Source organism: Ovis aries, chromosome 1 (assembly GCF_016772045.2).
Source record: "Ovis aries strain OAR_USU_Benz2616 breed Rambouillet chromosome 1, ARS-UI_Ramb_v3.0, whole genome shotgun sequence".
Lineage (NCBI taxonomy): Eukaryota > Metazoa > Chordata > Mammalia > Artiodactyla > Bovidae > Ovis > Ovis aries.
The window spans coordinates 174395306-174408207 of record NC_056054.1 but is presented as its reverse complement, the minus strand read 5'-3'; the positions used below and the strand labels follow the sequence as shown (position 1 = coordinate 174408207).

The window sequence follows — 12902 nt, the reverse complement described above, 5'->3', positions numbered from 1 at the left end:
TTTTTACTCTTAAGTACCACTTAAGTACTACTTTAGAGAAATCAACACAACAAAATGTTAGAGAGTTTAGTCACCATCAAAGAGAATATGACTAGGCTACTATTATTACAATTCCCAAATCTGTTCCAAGTCAAAAACATCATTCCAGTAAGAAAAACAAGAGAAAGATACTCACCAAAATTTTGACAATTCCAGGTACCTCACATTGCAGCATCCTTACCATGTCACCAGTACATCCTTCCTTTAAACATTTTTTTCCACTAAAACTCTATAAATTTTATCAATAGAAAACAATAATAACTTATCAATAGATAAAATAATATGAACAATAAAAATAGAAAAAACCCATTGATGTGCAGAACTGATTATATTTATATAAAGTTAGAAGCAAATATTGCTAGATAGTAAAACAAAAGATGTGAACAAACACTTGAGAGTTAGCTGTTCAAAGACAGTCCATTACTTGTACCAGTGGATTTCTTACTTAAAATGTATAATCACACTTTTCCCTCTCATCATTTCTATTAATATTTCAAAATCTTTATATAGTTACATTATAAACTAAAATGAATTTGCTGCTCCCAGTGAAAGCAACTTCAAGCAAAATATACAAACTAAATAAGTACAAAAAGAAATACTGAATTTCTATTAGATAAGTGAAGATTTCAGCAGAAAAGAAAGAATAAAAATTTGAGTCCTCTGATCCTGATCTTGCTATTTCCTCTGGTTAATTTATTTAGTTTTCTTTTACTTGTCTTTCTAAAGTTGAGCAATACCAATTGCCCTAACAATCAAAGAAAGTGAAAAGTATTTACATACTGCTTAAAAAATGAATAACTGTGCCTTATATAATGATTTTTACAATGTGCAATACAAGTTTATCTGTTAATCTTCACAACCTTATAAAGTAGGTATTACTATCCTCACTTTATGGCTTAGAAAAATGAGTTTCAGCCTAGTGTAAAAAAAACCTAGTAAGTGGTTCAATCTGGACTTGAACTCAGAACACTCAACTCCATATACAATTGCTTTATAAGTCTTTTCTGTGGTTTGCACAATGTAAACACTTCAGAATTAAACATTATAGACCCAATTTATGGCTGTTACCTCATTAAAGAGTAAATAAGTAACAGACTCAGGCATTCAATTTCTATTTTAATTTCAGTGGAAAAAATTCAATTTAGTTATATGATTTTAGGCAAATATAAATAATACTAATATATTTTGAAGGTTTTCTGTTTTTTGTTTTTTGTTTTTTTCAGCCATACCATGCATCTTGTGGGATCTTAGTTGCCTAAGCAGAGACTGAAGCTGAGGCCTGGTAGTGAAAGCACCAAGCCCCAAACACCGGACTGCCAGGGAATTCCCAGTAACACAAATATATTTTGGAAGGCTATGAAATGTATCACTGTTCTCTAGCCTTAAAACTACACAGTTGTCCTTTCTTTTTATTAAGCAATTCTATTCTTTGATTTTATGTCCTTTATGTGAATTTACTACAAAGACCTGTTTAATAAATGGTAATGATGACCAAATAGTGAGGAGAAAAGTATCAGAGAGAACAGGGAAAGAAAAATGGAGCGAGAAAGGAAGAGGAAGGATGTAAATAGAAAGAAATGAAGGGGAAAGAATAAAAAAGCAGGAAAGAGTAGAAGAAGATATGCTCTAGTAAAGTTTTAAAGGAAGTACAAATATAATACCTGATCATTTTCACCTGGATATTTTAAATTCTTGAACTTTTTCCAACAAATTTTATGGAAGTAAACACAGCAGCTCTTACTGCACATTAACTGAAAAAATCCCTGGAGGAGAGTAAAAACTGTTGATAAGAGATAATAATCCATGCAGATAAAGAAAATATCACCTTAAGTCACTTTTTATTATTCTATAACTAGATGAGCTTGGCACTGAAAATTTATCAACAGATCACTGGTAATCAAAGAACTATAAAAATCATTTTTATATCATTAAAGACAAAAAATAGGCAGTAATTTGAATAAGTTAATATTTTTCATATGCTGTATACAACAAAATATCAGAAATTCAGTGAGTGACCTTTGTAGATGAACATGCTATCTGTTCATCAGAAGTTTTATATTTCTCTTTTCCTTCAGCCCCAATTCCATAGCATTATTTCCTAAAACTGCTTTGTCATCAATCACCAGACCCTAGATTGCTATATTGGTGATAAACAGCTCCTGAGCTACTGTGCTTGTCAATATTACAAAAGCACTAGCAAAGCCAATTCATTTTTTTAATTTATTATTGAAGGATAATTGCTTTACAGAATTTTGTCGTTTTCTGTCAAACCTCAACATGAATCAGCCACAGGTATACATATATCCTCTCCCTTTTGAACCTCCTTCCCATCTCCCGCCCCATCCCACCCCTTTAGATTGATACAGAGCCCCCGTTTGGGTTTCCTGAGCCATACAGCAGAGTGAAGTAATTCAGAAAGAGAAAGATAAATATCATATTCTAATGCATATATACAGAATCTAGAAAAATGGTACTGAAGAATTTATTTACAGGGCAGCGATGGAGAAACAGACATAGAGAATAGACTTATGGACATGGGGAGAGGGGAGGAGAGGGTAAAGATGTATGGAAAGAGTAACATGGAAACTTACATTACCATACATAACATAGATAGCCAACGGGAATTTGCTGTATGGCTCAGGAAACTCAAACAGGGGTTCTGTGCTAATTCATTTTTTTATTGACTCACAGGATATAAATAATTCCTAATCACAATGAATCTAAGCTTTTGAGATTTTCAAGTCAAACAACTTCTCAGCTGTAAGTACTTTTTAAAAGAATTAATTTATTTTAATTGGAGGCTAATTACTTTACAACATTGTAGTGGTTTTTGCCATACATTGACATGAATCAGTCATGAAAAGATGCTCAACATCACTCATTATCAGAGAAATGCAAATCAAAACCACAGTGAGGTACCATCTCACGCAGGTCAGAATGGCTGCTATCAAAAAGTCTACAAACAATAAATGAAGTACTTTTTAAAGAGTATTTAGATGAATTATAATATAACAATGTTCACCTAAGTTTAATTTTACAATTACATTTTTAAAACACTCGATTGATAATTTTAATACCTTATAATTGGTGTTCTTTAAAATGTCAGCTTCACAAGATCGCTCACAATCTAAATAACTGCAAATGGTCTGCTTCATTATATTACCCTCAGTTGTCCTGATGAAATTATTAAGAAGGTCCTAAATTTTAAAAATAAAAAATCTTATGAATCAGCAATAAAAAGACCACACATTTATATTAAGTTACAGGTTCATTTCATGCCCCTTTTTTGAAGGTGTTTTATGTTGTTGTTGTTGTTTTTAATAGTTATAGAACCTATTTCCCTCATTCAAAGTAAACAATACACAGAAGGGCCCTATAAATGAAATACTAAATTTCTTCCTGAATACAAACACAGAGAAAGTGGAAAAAGTCTATATTTGAAGCTATATGTCTATTTTCCATTCTAACCCATAACAGCCAGTGGGTTCCTAACAAGAATTACCTTCTCTGATACAGAGAAACATCAAATTGCTGGAAACCCAGGAGAGTCCTTACTAGAACTGGCCCCCAAGACACCATGTTGGCAGTGGGACTACTGTAGTGGTGCAACAGGCTGCTCAGCCAAATGGGCAGAGGCAGGGCCAGAAATATGTTTCCAGTGTTCAGAGTTACAATCTTAAATGCAATTTCCATATTTTTAAAATGCTGGCTAAAGGTTGTGAAACATATTATCAAGTCTAAGTTAAACAAGTCCTAAATACTGCCCCTCAGAGAGACATACCCATATATACTGAGGGTATACACATGATAAAGAAAACCTCTATAGACTATTTTACGCATCAAGTCAGCATTCATAACATTTGTTTAATGGCATTCAGAATTTTATGAAGAATAAAAATGTTTTAACCAAATCAACTAGAAATTTTTAAATGTCAAGAAATAAAGAAGCATCATCCAAGGACCTATCCACATGAAAGCAGTATATCCTATGAGGATAGCCAATAGTAAGTGCAGATGCTGAAATAGGACTCACAGTATGTATATAGCTACTATTGTTTCACATATCTAATGCTTAATATTTCAATACTAATCTACTGAGTTGCCCACCAAATCTGTTCCTTGTTCCTTACTTCTTATTTTCTGCCCCAGTCATTGATACTCACTCATTCAACGAACATTTACTGAGTGCCTGTTACGGGCTAGGTTGTTGTGAATGCTAGGAAATGTTAGATGTTAAGGATACTGCAGTGAACTTAGAAGGTCAATATATACTTAGTCCTCATGGAACTTACATCAAGCACATCTACCAAGATCTATTTAATTTTCAACCAGCAGGCTTGAAGTCATCCACCACATAGTTATTCCATCACCCTTTACATGCAATATATTAGCAAATACTGTTGAGACTTCTCCCAAATTAGACTGCAAATTTTTCTATTTCTCTCTCCATTAGTACCTGTTCTACGTCTTACCTAGATTACTAACTATAACAACTGCCTAACTAGTCTCCCTTATCCCTGCCTACTATGCTCCAAAGCACCCTATAAAGAAGCAAAAGATCATGTCAGTTTCTCGCTTAAAACTCTTCAGTGGCTTCCCACTACCTACCTTCCCACTACTTTCCCACTACCTTATTAAGACTGACATCAAGGTTCTGCAGAACTTACAGCATCTGAACCCAGTATACATATCCATCACTAGCCCATCTCTTCAAATTCATCTCTAGCCTCACTCCCTATAAAATTCACATGGTTTTATACTTCCAGTTCCTCAAACTTTCAAGTCCTGAGGGCCTTTTCCTACTCAATTCCATTTACCTAGAAAGTTGTTCCCCTACTTTTTTTTTTTTTTTTTTGTTCCCCTACTCTTTACAGAGTTAGTTTCATTAGCAGTCTTGGGCTTCCAACTTAAATATCACCTCCTGGAAAGGCCTTTTCTAACCACTAAACATAGACACACATACACTTTTATGCATGCTGCTGCTGCTAAGTCACTTCAGTCGTGTCTGACTCTGTGCAACCCCACAGATGGCAGCCCATCGGGCTCTGCCGTCCCTGGGATTCTCCAAGCAAGAACACTGGAGTGGGTTGCCATTTCCTTCTCCAATGCATGAAAGTGAAAAGTGAAAGTGAAGTCGCTCAGTCGTGTCTGACTCTTAGCAACCCCATGGACTGCAGCCTACCAGGCTCCTCCGTCCATGGGATTTTCCACGCAAGAGAGCTGGAGTGGGCTGCCATTGCCTTCTCCACATTTATGCATATATACACATAAATCTGGATACATGCAGGCATATAAGTCTGTGTCTACATTTCCTCCATTTTCTCTATCCCAGTCCCTTGTTTCTCTTTAAAACACTGATTACAACTTGCAACTATTTTATTAACTCCTCCTTTATCATAAATACAGAAACTATTCAAAGTCCTAAATTCCATAAACCATACTTTACTATAATTTAATTATAACACTCCAGTGTTTATAAAGCCTTAAATGATCTAGCTAACATTTACCTTTAACATTTACCTCTCAAGTGCAAGAAAAAAGGACAGGATATTATTTTATGTTAAAAGGAACATTCATAACAAGGAAACTCTTGGTAGATGATAGCTGAAATAATCGTGGAAATTAAAAAATTCAACAGAAGGATAGAAACAAGAATCATGTTGAAAATAATAACAATATGAAGGTCACCACTCTACAAGGGTGCCAGCATCTCTATAAGTATGATCTTCTTTTAATAAGGTAAGTTCATCTCAGGAGACACATGAGGATAGGAGCAACTGGGGCAGGGCAGGCCTCTGGTGGTACTCACCTGGAATTTGTCACTGTCAGATAAAGGGTACAGGCCAGCCCTCTAAGTTTCCTTTAGAAACTAATCACAATGTCTGGGAAGTAGGACTTTTGGTGGGCTCACAGCCATAGGTACCAATTAAAACAGATAGGAACATGCTGGCCTAGAGCGAGAGCAGGATCATGGACACACTCTGCTCTACTGCACACTAAAGCTTTAGTTATTGAATTTTAGAGAAGTACAGGGAGAGAGGGCTGGAGGAGAGTACAGGACATCTGGAATGCAGCTGGTTACCCAAATTATTTTTGAGGCAGAAACTATTTTCCAAGTAGTATGGAAATATTTTAACATTATAATAACTAGTATGATAGCACTAGTGTATACTGGCTGAATACTAGCTCTATGCAAAAAAGATGAAGTTAAGAAAATCTCCTAGAAAGTAGAAAAGACAAAAAATAAAAATTAGCATAGAAATAACAGTCAGAAATTCAGTCCAGGATGTCAAGCAGCTGAATAACAAACATCTCAAAAAGGAAAGAGAAAATGAAGAAGAAATAATCAAATAAAGAAAAAATTAAATGTCCTAGCACCAAAAAAACATAAATTCAGAATACTAGGGATATACAGAATATCCTAAAAATTCCCAGAAAGAAAAAAACAGGTTACAAGCAAAAGATTGAGAATCAGAATGACATAAAATATCTCAAAAGTACTATTATTGGAAGCTAAACAATAATAGAAATATAATTTTAAAAATTAAAGGAAAATTATTTTCAACCTATAATTTGATACCCAGGCAAGATACAAGTAAAGTCTACAGAGGATAAATTATTTTGAGACTTGAAAGGTCTCAAAAAATTTAACTCTCACGTAAATTCCCTTTCTAGGAAGCTGCTGGATGAAAGCTACTCCCCCAAAACAAGGGAGTACATCTAGAAAGAGGAAAACTTAATCCAAGAATAGGGGATTTACACAGGAGAGGGGTAAGGGTCTTCCCAAGAATAAGGGGAAACTCTAAAGCCAATTTAATAAAAACATGTACCTATTAATAGGATGGGGAATGGGAAGTGTCTGTGTGAAGGAGATGTGTAAGGAAATTACTAAACCCTCATCTTCCACAGTAGGAAATCAAAAGATGATGCCTAAGATGGAGAATTTTTTTTTAAATAGTGGTACAGCTTTTTAAAAGTACAGGCTAATATCAAAGGAAAATGCCTAGAGGGTTGAAATAAGTTATCTATATTCAGAAACTACAATTAGAAATGATGAACCACAGACTGTTAAAATCTTTTAATATACTTAAAAAACTGTATACATGTACTAGCTTGCATAAAACAAAAATAAAATTTGGATAAGAAAGAAAAATATTTTAAAAGGAGAAGGAATAGGAGAAAAACAAGCAAGACCAAGTAGGGGCCGCTTCAGGTAAACACAGAAATTCAATATTTTTTTTAAATGCATAAAATTACTACTTAATATATTAAGTCAAAGTTAAAAGACATATGATCATCTCCCCAAACACCAAACATTATCTTACTTATTCTATTGACTACTGAGAGAGGTATATTAAAATATTCCACTGTGACTGGTAAGTCTTCTAGTTCTCCTTTTAGTTCTACCAGTTTTTGTCACAAGTATTTTGAGGCTATATTATTAGGTATATAGAAACTTTGAGTTGTTAAAGATTCCTAGAAAAATTGAATTTCTTATTTTTATGAAACATCCTTCTTTAATCTGAGGAATGTATTTGGCTTTAAAGTCAGCTAAAATGTAAGGATCCAGAAAGGTTTAAAGTAAAAGCTTGGAATAAGATACCTCACTCAAATGTTAACCAAGGGAAGCCTAATGTAGCTATTTTCACATTAAACACCTAAAAAGTGACCAATATGGCTTATTAGATGGGTAAAAATTACCCAAAAGGTAAAGAATATCCAGAGAGTATGGGCTTCCCTGGTGTCTCAGATGGTAAAGAATCCACCCGCAATGTGGGAGACCTGGGTTCGATCCCTGGGTTGGGAAGAGCCCCTGGAGGAGGGAACAGCAACCACTCCAGTACTTTTGCCTGGAGAATCCCCATGGACAGAGAAGCCTGGGAAGCTACAGTCCATGGGGTCACAAAGAGTCGGACACAACTGAGCGGCTAAGCACGTGAGGGCAAAGAGCAATTCTTACACTCTGTCTTGAGAATATAAATCTGGACAAACTTTCTGGGAGGAAATGTGGAAATATACATGAATAACTTACACAAGTGTGTAAACACTTCACAATTCCACCTCTAGAAATTTACACTAAGGCAATGATGTGAGAAATAAAAAAAGATCACGTTCTGTAACACTAAAAAACTAGAATGTTTAGGATAAACTAAATGTTCAATACCAGGGAATTGGTTAACCAAATTAAAGCACCGTTTATGATAGACTATGAAAAATTATACTTTCAATATACAATAATCTACTTGCTGACAAATTCACAATAATATATATTTTTATACTATAAATCAATGTATATAACATCACACCAATTTACTAAAAATAAAAAGTTTATACATGTGTGTATGGAAATACATAAATGAAAATTCTAACAATAGTTTTGCCATTTGAAGGAATATATGGATGAATTTTACTTTTATCTGTGGCATTTTCACATTTTTCAAGTTTTCTGAAGTGACCATTTAATAGTTTTAAAATTTAAATCAACAACAAAACAATGACAAATATAATTAGAAAAAATAAGTTAACTTATATTTATCTCTAACCATGTGAAGTATTGAACTAGTGCAACTTTTAATCTTCTTGTTATCTGGAAATGCTAACACATCCACTTCACTTCTCTCTACTTGTTGAATCATACTCACATTCTGTACCAGATAATGGAATCAAAGTTTTCTCATACAGAAAGCTAATGTCCAATAAAAGAATATGTTTGCTATAGAATGACATAGCATAAACTGTACTTTATCAAAGATAATTCTGATTAGCCATAGATTAAATAATTTCTTACTTTAAAAGTTGTAGGTAAATCTTCATCTTCTGTAGGATCTATATCAAACCAATGATCATCTGTGTCTCCTATTTCTTGTAAGCTTTTATGAAACTCTAGCAGTCCTCCATTATATCTGCAAAGCATTTTAAAAAGTTAATTTGAACAAGACTCTGTAACTAGCTTACCAATTAGACAACAGGCAACCCATTTGTGTGTGTGTGTGTGTGTGTGTGTGTGTGTGTGTGTGTGTGTGTGTAAGTTGGATAATGTCTAGCATGCTACAAAAATACGAATACTAGGACTCTCACCTATAATAGATTGGGATGAAATACAGGTAGAAGGGGAGGTAATAGATTATGTAATAACTCAAGCCTGAACAGTATGGGGGCCATGGTAATTAAAGGGGTTGTAGAGTTGGCTGGCTTTTGTTTACTGTCTTGGAAGCCTTGAAGAAAGAGAATGACCAGCACAGGTCAGCCAATGATTGACTCGGGACACAATGAAAGACAGAGGCCTCTGAGGGCAGCATTTAAAGAGACCCTCAGCTCTGACAGCCATAAAGATAATCTGTGCTGAAAATTAGGCCCAGATTTAACCACAAAATGGAAGAAACTGGCTACTACTATCAATTAAGGGTACTCTGTGAAAGTTAAAAGGCCTCTATGGTAACATTTAAAGAAATCTGACCAACTCTAAACATAAAGGCAGACCATGCTGAAAATAAGACCCAGTATTTAATCACAAGGATAGAACAACAGCAAAAACCAAAAGCACAGCCTCCACAAGACTATTATACTATCAGGACTCTGATATGGAACGAGAAGACCATGCAAATATCTGTACATCATCTGAGGTACATGTCCCAAAAGATGATGCTCTTCTTCCTTCTCAAAATCCTCCCCGATCTCTGCTCATTGCCTAAATACTGAAAAATCTAGGATCAGGTACAAGCAAAGCCCAAGTGAAAAAAGAGGAAGAAAAGGCTTGTTCACCATAAGCATTGCAGACTTCACTACTTTCACTACTATGCAGTGGCAGGAACGTGTCTGGGAGTGGATCTTAAGAAAGCTAAACCAATGGTCAAATATATAGCTGGATAGGGAAATGTATACTGATATGGGGCAACTCTCCCATAATTCAGCATTTCCTGAATGTAAGGACATGAGAAGCCAATCCTAACATGTTGCTGAGGCTACTTGAAGCCGGGACACAACCAATGGCCTCTATAATAGTAAGCGAGACGAAACGTTGAAAATTTCTTGGCAGAGTATTCAAGAAAGCTCAGGGAGGAAAAGATGGTAGAATGGACATAACACCATTGAAGCCACTACCAGACACGGTACCCTAGAAAGGTCCAGAGGACATTTCATTTTATTAATGCAGTAAGAAATACAGAGTAAGAAGGACATTTTGAGCAGCTCAGCGGTGGCTGTTCTCTATAGGCCAGGGACAAAAGGAAATGCTGCTGCCAGATGACTGGGTTTTCTAGTGTCAATGATTTGGAAAATGGATTCTCGATGCCCATCAATAAAGAAAACAAACAGTAGTTCACATATCTGAAGGAAGGACAGCAGTCCAGATTCTTTGACTCAGAGCTATGTTAATTCTCTCCACAGTATTAAAGGGATTTTGATTATCCTGACTTTCTGTGAAATATCACAGTGGCAAACTACATTGAGAACATCATGCTAATAAACAGGAAGCAGGACATCTTCTGGATAATAAAAACCAAGCATGCCAGAGGATGGAAGACCAGCCTTTCAAAGAATCAAGGAACTACCATATTAAGTGATGCTTTCAGGGATTCAACAGTTGGGTCCAGCAGTAATCCTTCATAAGGATTTGCATAAGTAAATTTTTCCTAATTCATCTTTCAGACCTCAGCCAAACATTAATTCTTCAAGGAGACTTCTGATTCCCAAGAAACACACTGAAGTTCCAATAAGGACTTTGATTCTTTATTATATTTTTCTTCATAGCTCTTTATCATATTTCATAATTATTTAAATAACTGATTATTTTATTAAGGTCTATAAACCTTCACTATACTGTCAGTTAAACATGAGGAAAGAAACTGTTTTGTAAACCATTTTACCCCTAACACCTAGAGCAGTCTCTAACAAATGCTTAGAAATAAAATGATTGATTCTACAAATGGCTAAGAATGTACATATTGGAGGGCTGGAATCTGCCTGTCAAGGAGATTCAAGTTCAATCCCTCAGTTGGGAAGATCCCCTGGAGAAGGAAATAGCAACCCACTGTAGTATTTTTGCCTGGGAAATCCCATGGACAGAGGAGCCTGGCAGGCTACAGTCCATGGGGTTCCAACAGAGTTGGATATGATTTAGTGACTAAACAGCATACACATGGGAAGTGAACAGATAGCCCATGTACATTCCTCTGTACCTAACTGTGTAATACCCAATACTCCTGGACTCAGAACTGGGACCCTTTCAATGTGTTATAAGCTCATTTATAACTTAAACAGCCATTCCAAGTGGTAATAATATTAATAACTATAATTATTATTTATTAAGAATAGTATTTTTGTGTCCTGAGCACTGAATTAATTACCTTAATAGGTGGGCACTGTTATTAGTTCCAAAGATTAGGCTTAGCAACATTAAATTTCCTAGGGTCGTATATCAGGTAAGTGATATAAAATGTATTTGAACTGGCCTATCAGACTCCAAAGCCTATGTTCCTAATGCCTATGCTATACCACCTTTTATTGCCAAGGCCTGTTAAATTTGATATTTAATATTTTCAAGTACATTAATGAAATGATCTACAGAATCAGTGACAGAGAAAAAATCAATAGAGCACAAATGTCATGATCCCTGGTATATTGTGCAAACTTTATTCCCATTACATAATGCTAAAAGTTAACAGGCAAGAACTATCCATTAATTAAAATTCTTACCTCTTCTGAGCACATCGAAGCAAACCACGACCAAAATAAACTAATGACATAAAGTTTTCACAAATTTCATTTTCTTGGATCACCATCTTCATCACTAGAAATTTATTCTCAGCTTCTATATAATCCTGTAGTAACATAAAACTAGGTTTGGCTGATGTAAAAACTATTTTTTCCTTTTACAATGAACAATCATTTGCCAGACTAGAAAAGATAGAGCTGCTTGAATACTGATTCAGTCATTTGGTCATTTATTCACATGTCTGTTTGTGGAGTCTCTGTATATGACCCCATTAAAAATGTACTCAGTGCTTAATAAAACAGTTACAAAAGAATTTAAGGTCTTTCAGTGTTTCAAAGTGAAACATCAAAATAATAATCTTTATGTCTAAAATTGACAAATATTGCTAGCAAAAATAAGGGCTCTTCTAATGACTATGGGAACATAATTCTTCCTATTTTTTTTTCCTAATTGGAGCACAAATCTTCCTAATTTTTAAAATAGGAAATAGGTGACTTTTTGACCACACATATAGTCTCTTTTGGGGAAGGATCATCTTGATTACAGGCAATATATGTATAGAAGTAAAAGTCTGAATCAGCTCTAATAAATGTTTCAGTTACTATTATTAGAATAGGCACAATAGCCTCAATCTCCCTGAGGGAAAAAAAGTGCTGCATGGCCTCATTTTAAAACATCCTCTAGCACAACACACTTCACAATAATTAGCATTATGTGAAATTATTTAAACTGGAAATGTTTTCAGTTTGGTGCTTATTAAATTCTACTTCACCTAATTAACAAGTTAGACTTCTTTATGAAACCAAGAAGAGAGTATAAATTTAAGAATACAAAAAATAAAAAGAAATATCAAGGCTGAAATTGAGAAATCATTAAAAATAAGCAAAAGAAAATGTTAAATTTGTAAGGACCCTTAGAGATCAGCTAGTTAACTCCTAGATTTTTACTTTTGCACTTCACTTTCTTTGATGAAGAACTGAGGTCAAACTCATATTTTATGTAAGAGGGTAAGATAAAACCCAGAGAGATTAAACTACATACTACACTAGAAAATGGATTAAAATGTATAAATGAAACAAGCGAAACAAAATTTTCTATTTTATACAAATGGTAAGTATTTCAAGGCTATCAGCTTACATTAAGTTTATCT

The 12902-nt window shown here is 34.6% G+C and overlaps 1 protein-coding gene across 50 annotated transcripts in view; it reads right to left on the bottom strand.

Moving 5' to 3' along the window:
* DZIP3 (DAZ interacting zinc finger protein 3) overlaps positions 1 to 12902 on the bottom strand; it is a 119465-nt gene that overhangs the window by 73473 nt on the left and 33090 nt on the right. For all 50 annotated transcript variants that reach the window (XM_012189864.5, XM_012189804.4, XM_060417359.1 and 47 more), the window contains 5 exons: positions 11734 to 11858; positions 8828 to 8942; positions 3117 to 3236; positions 1701 to 1802; positions 176 to 268 (listed from right to left, as the gene is read on the bottom strand). In XM_012189864.5, the coding sequence (XP_012045254.2) occupies positions 176 to 268; positions 1701 to 1802; positions 3117 to 3236; positions 8828 to 8942; positions 11734 to 11858 (555 nt within the window). The remainder of the gene's footprint in view (positions 1 to 175; positions 269 to 1700; positions 1803 to 3116; positions 3237 to 8827; positions 8943 to 11733; positions 11859 to 12902) is intronic.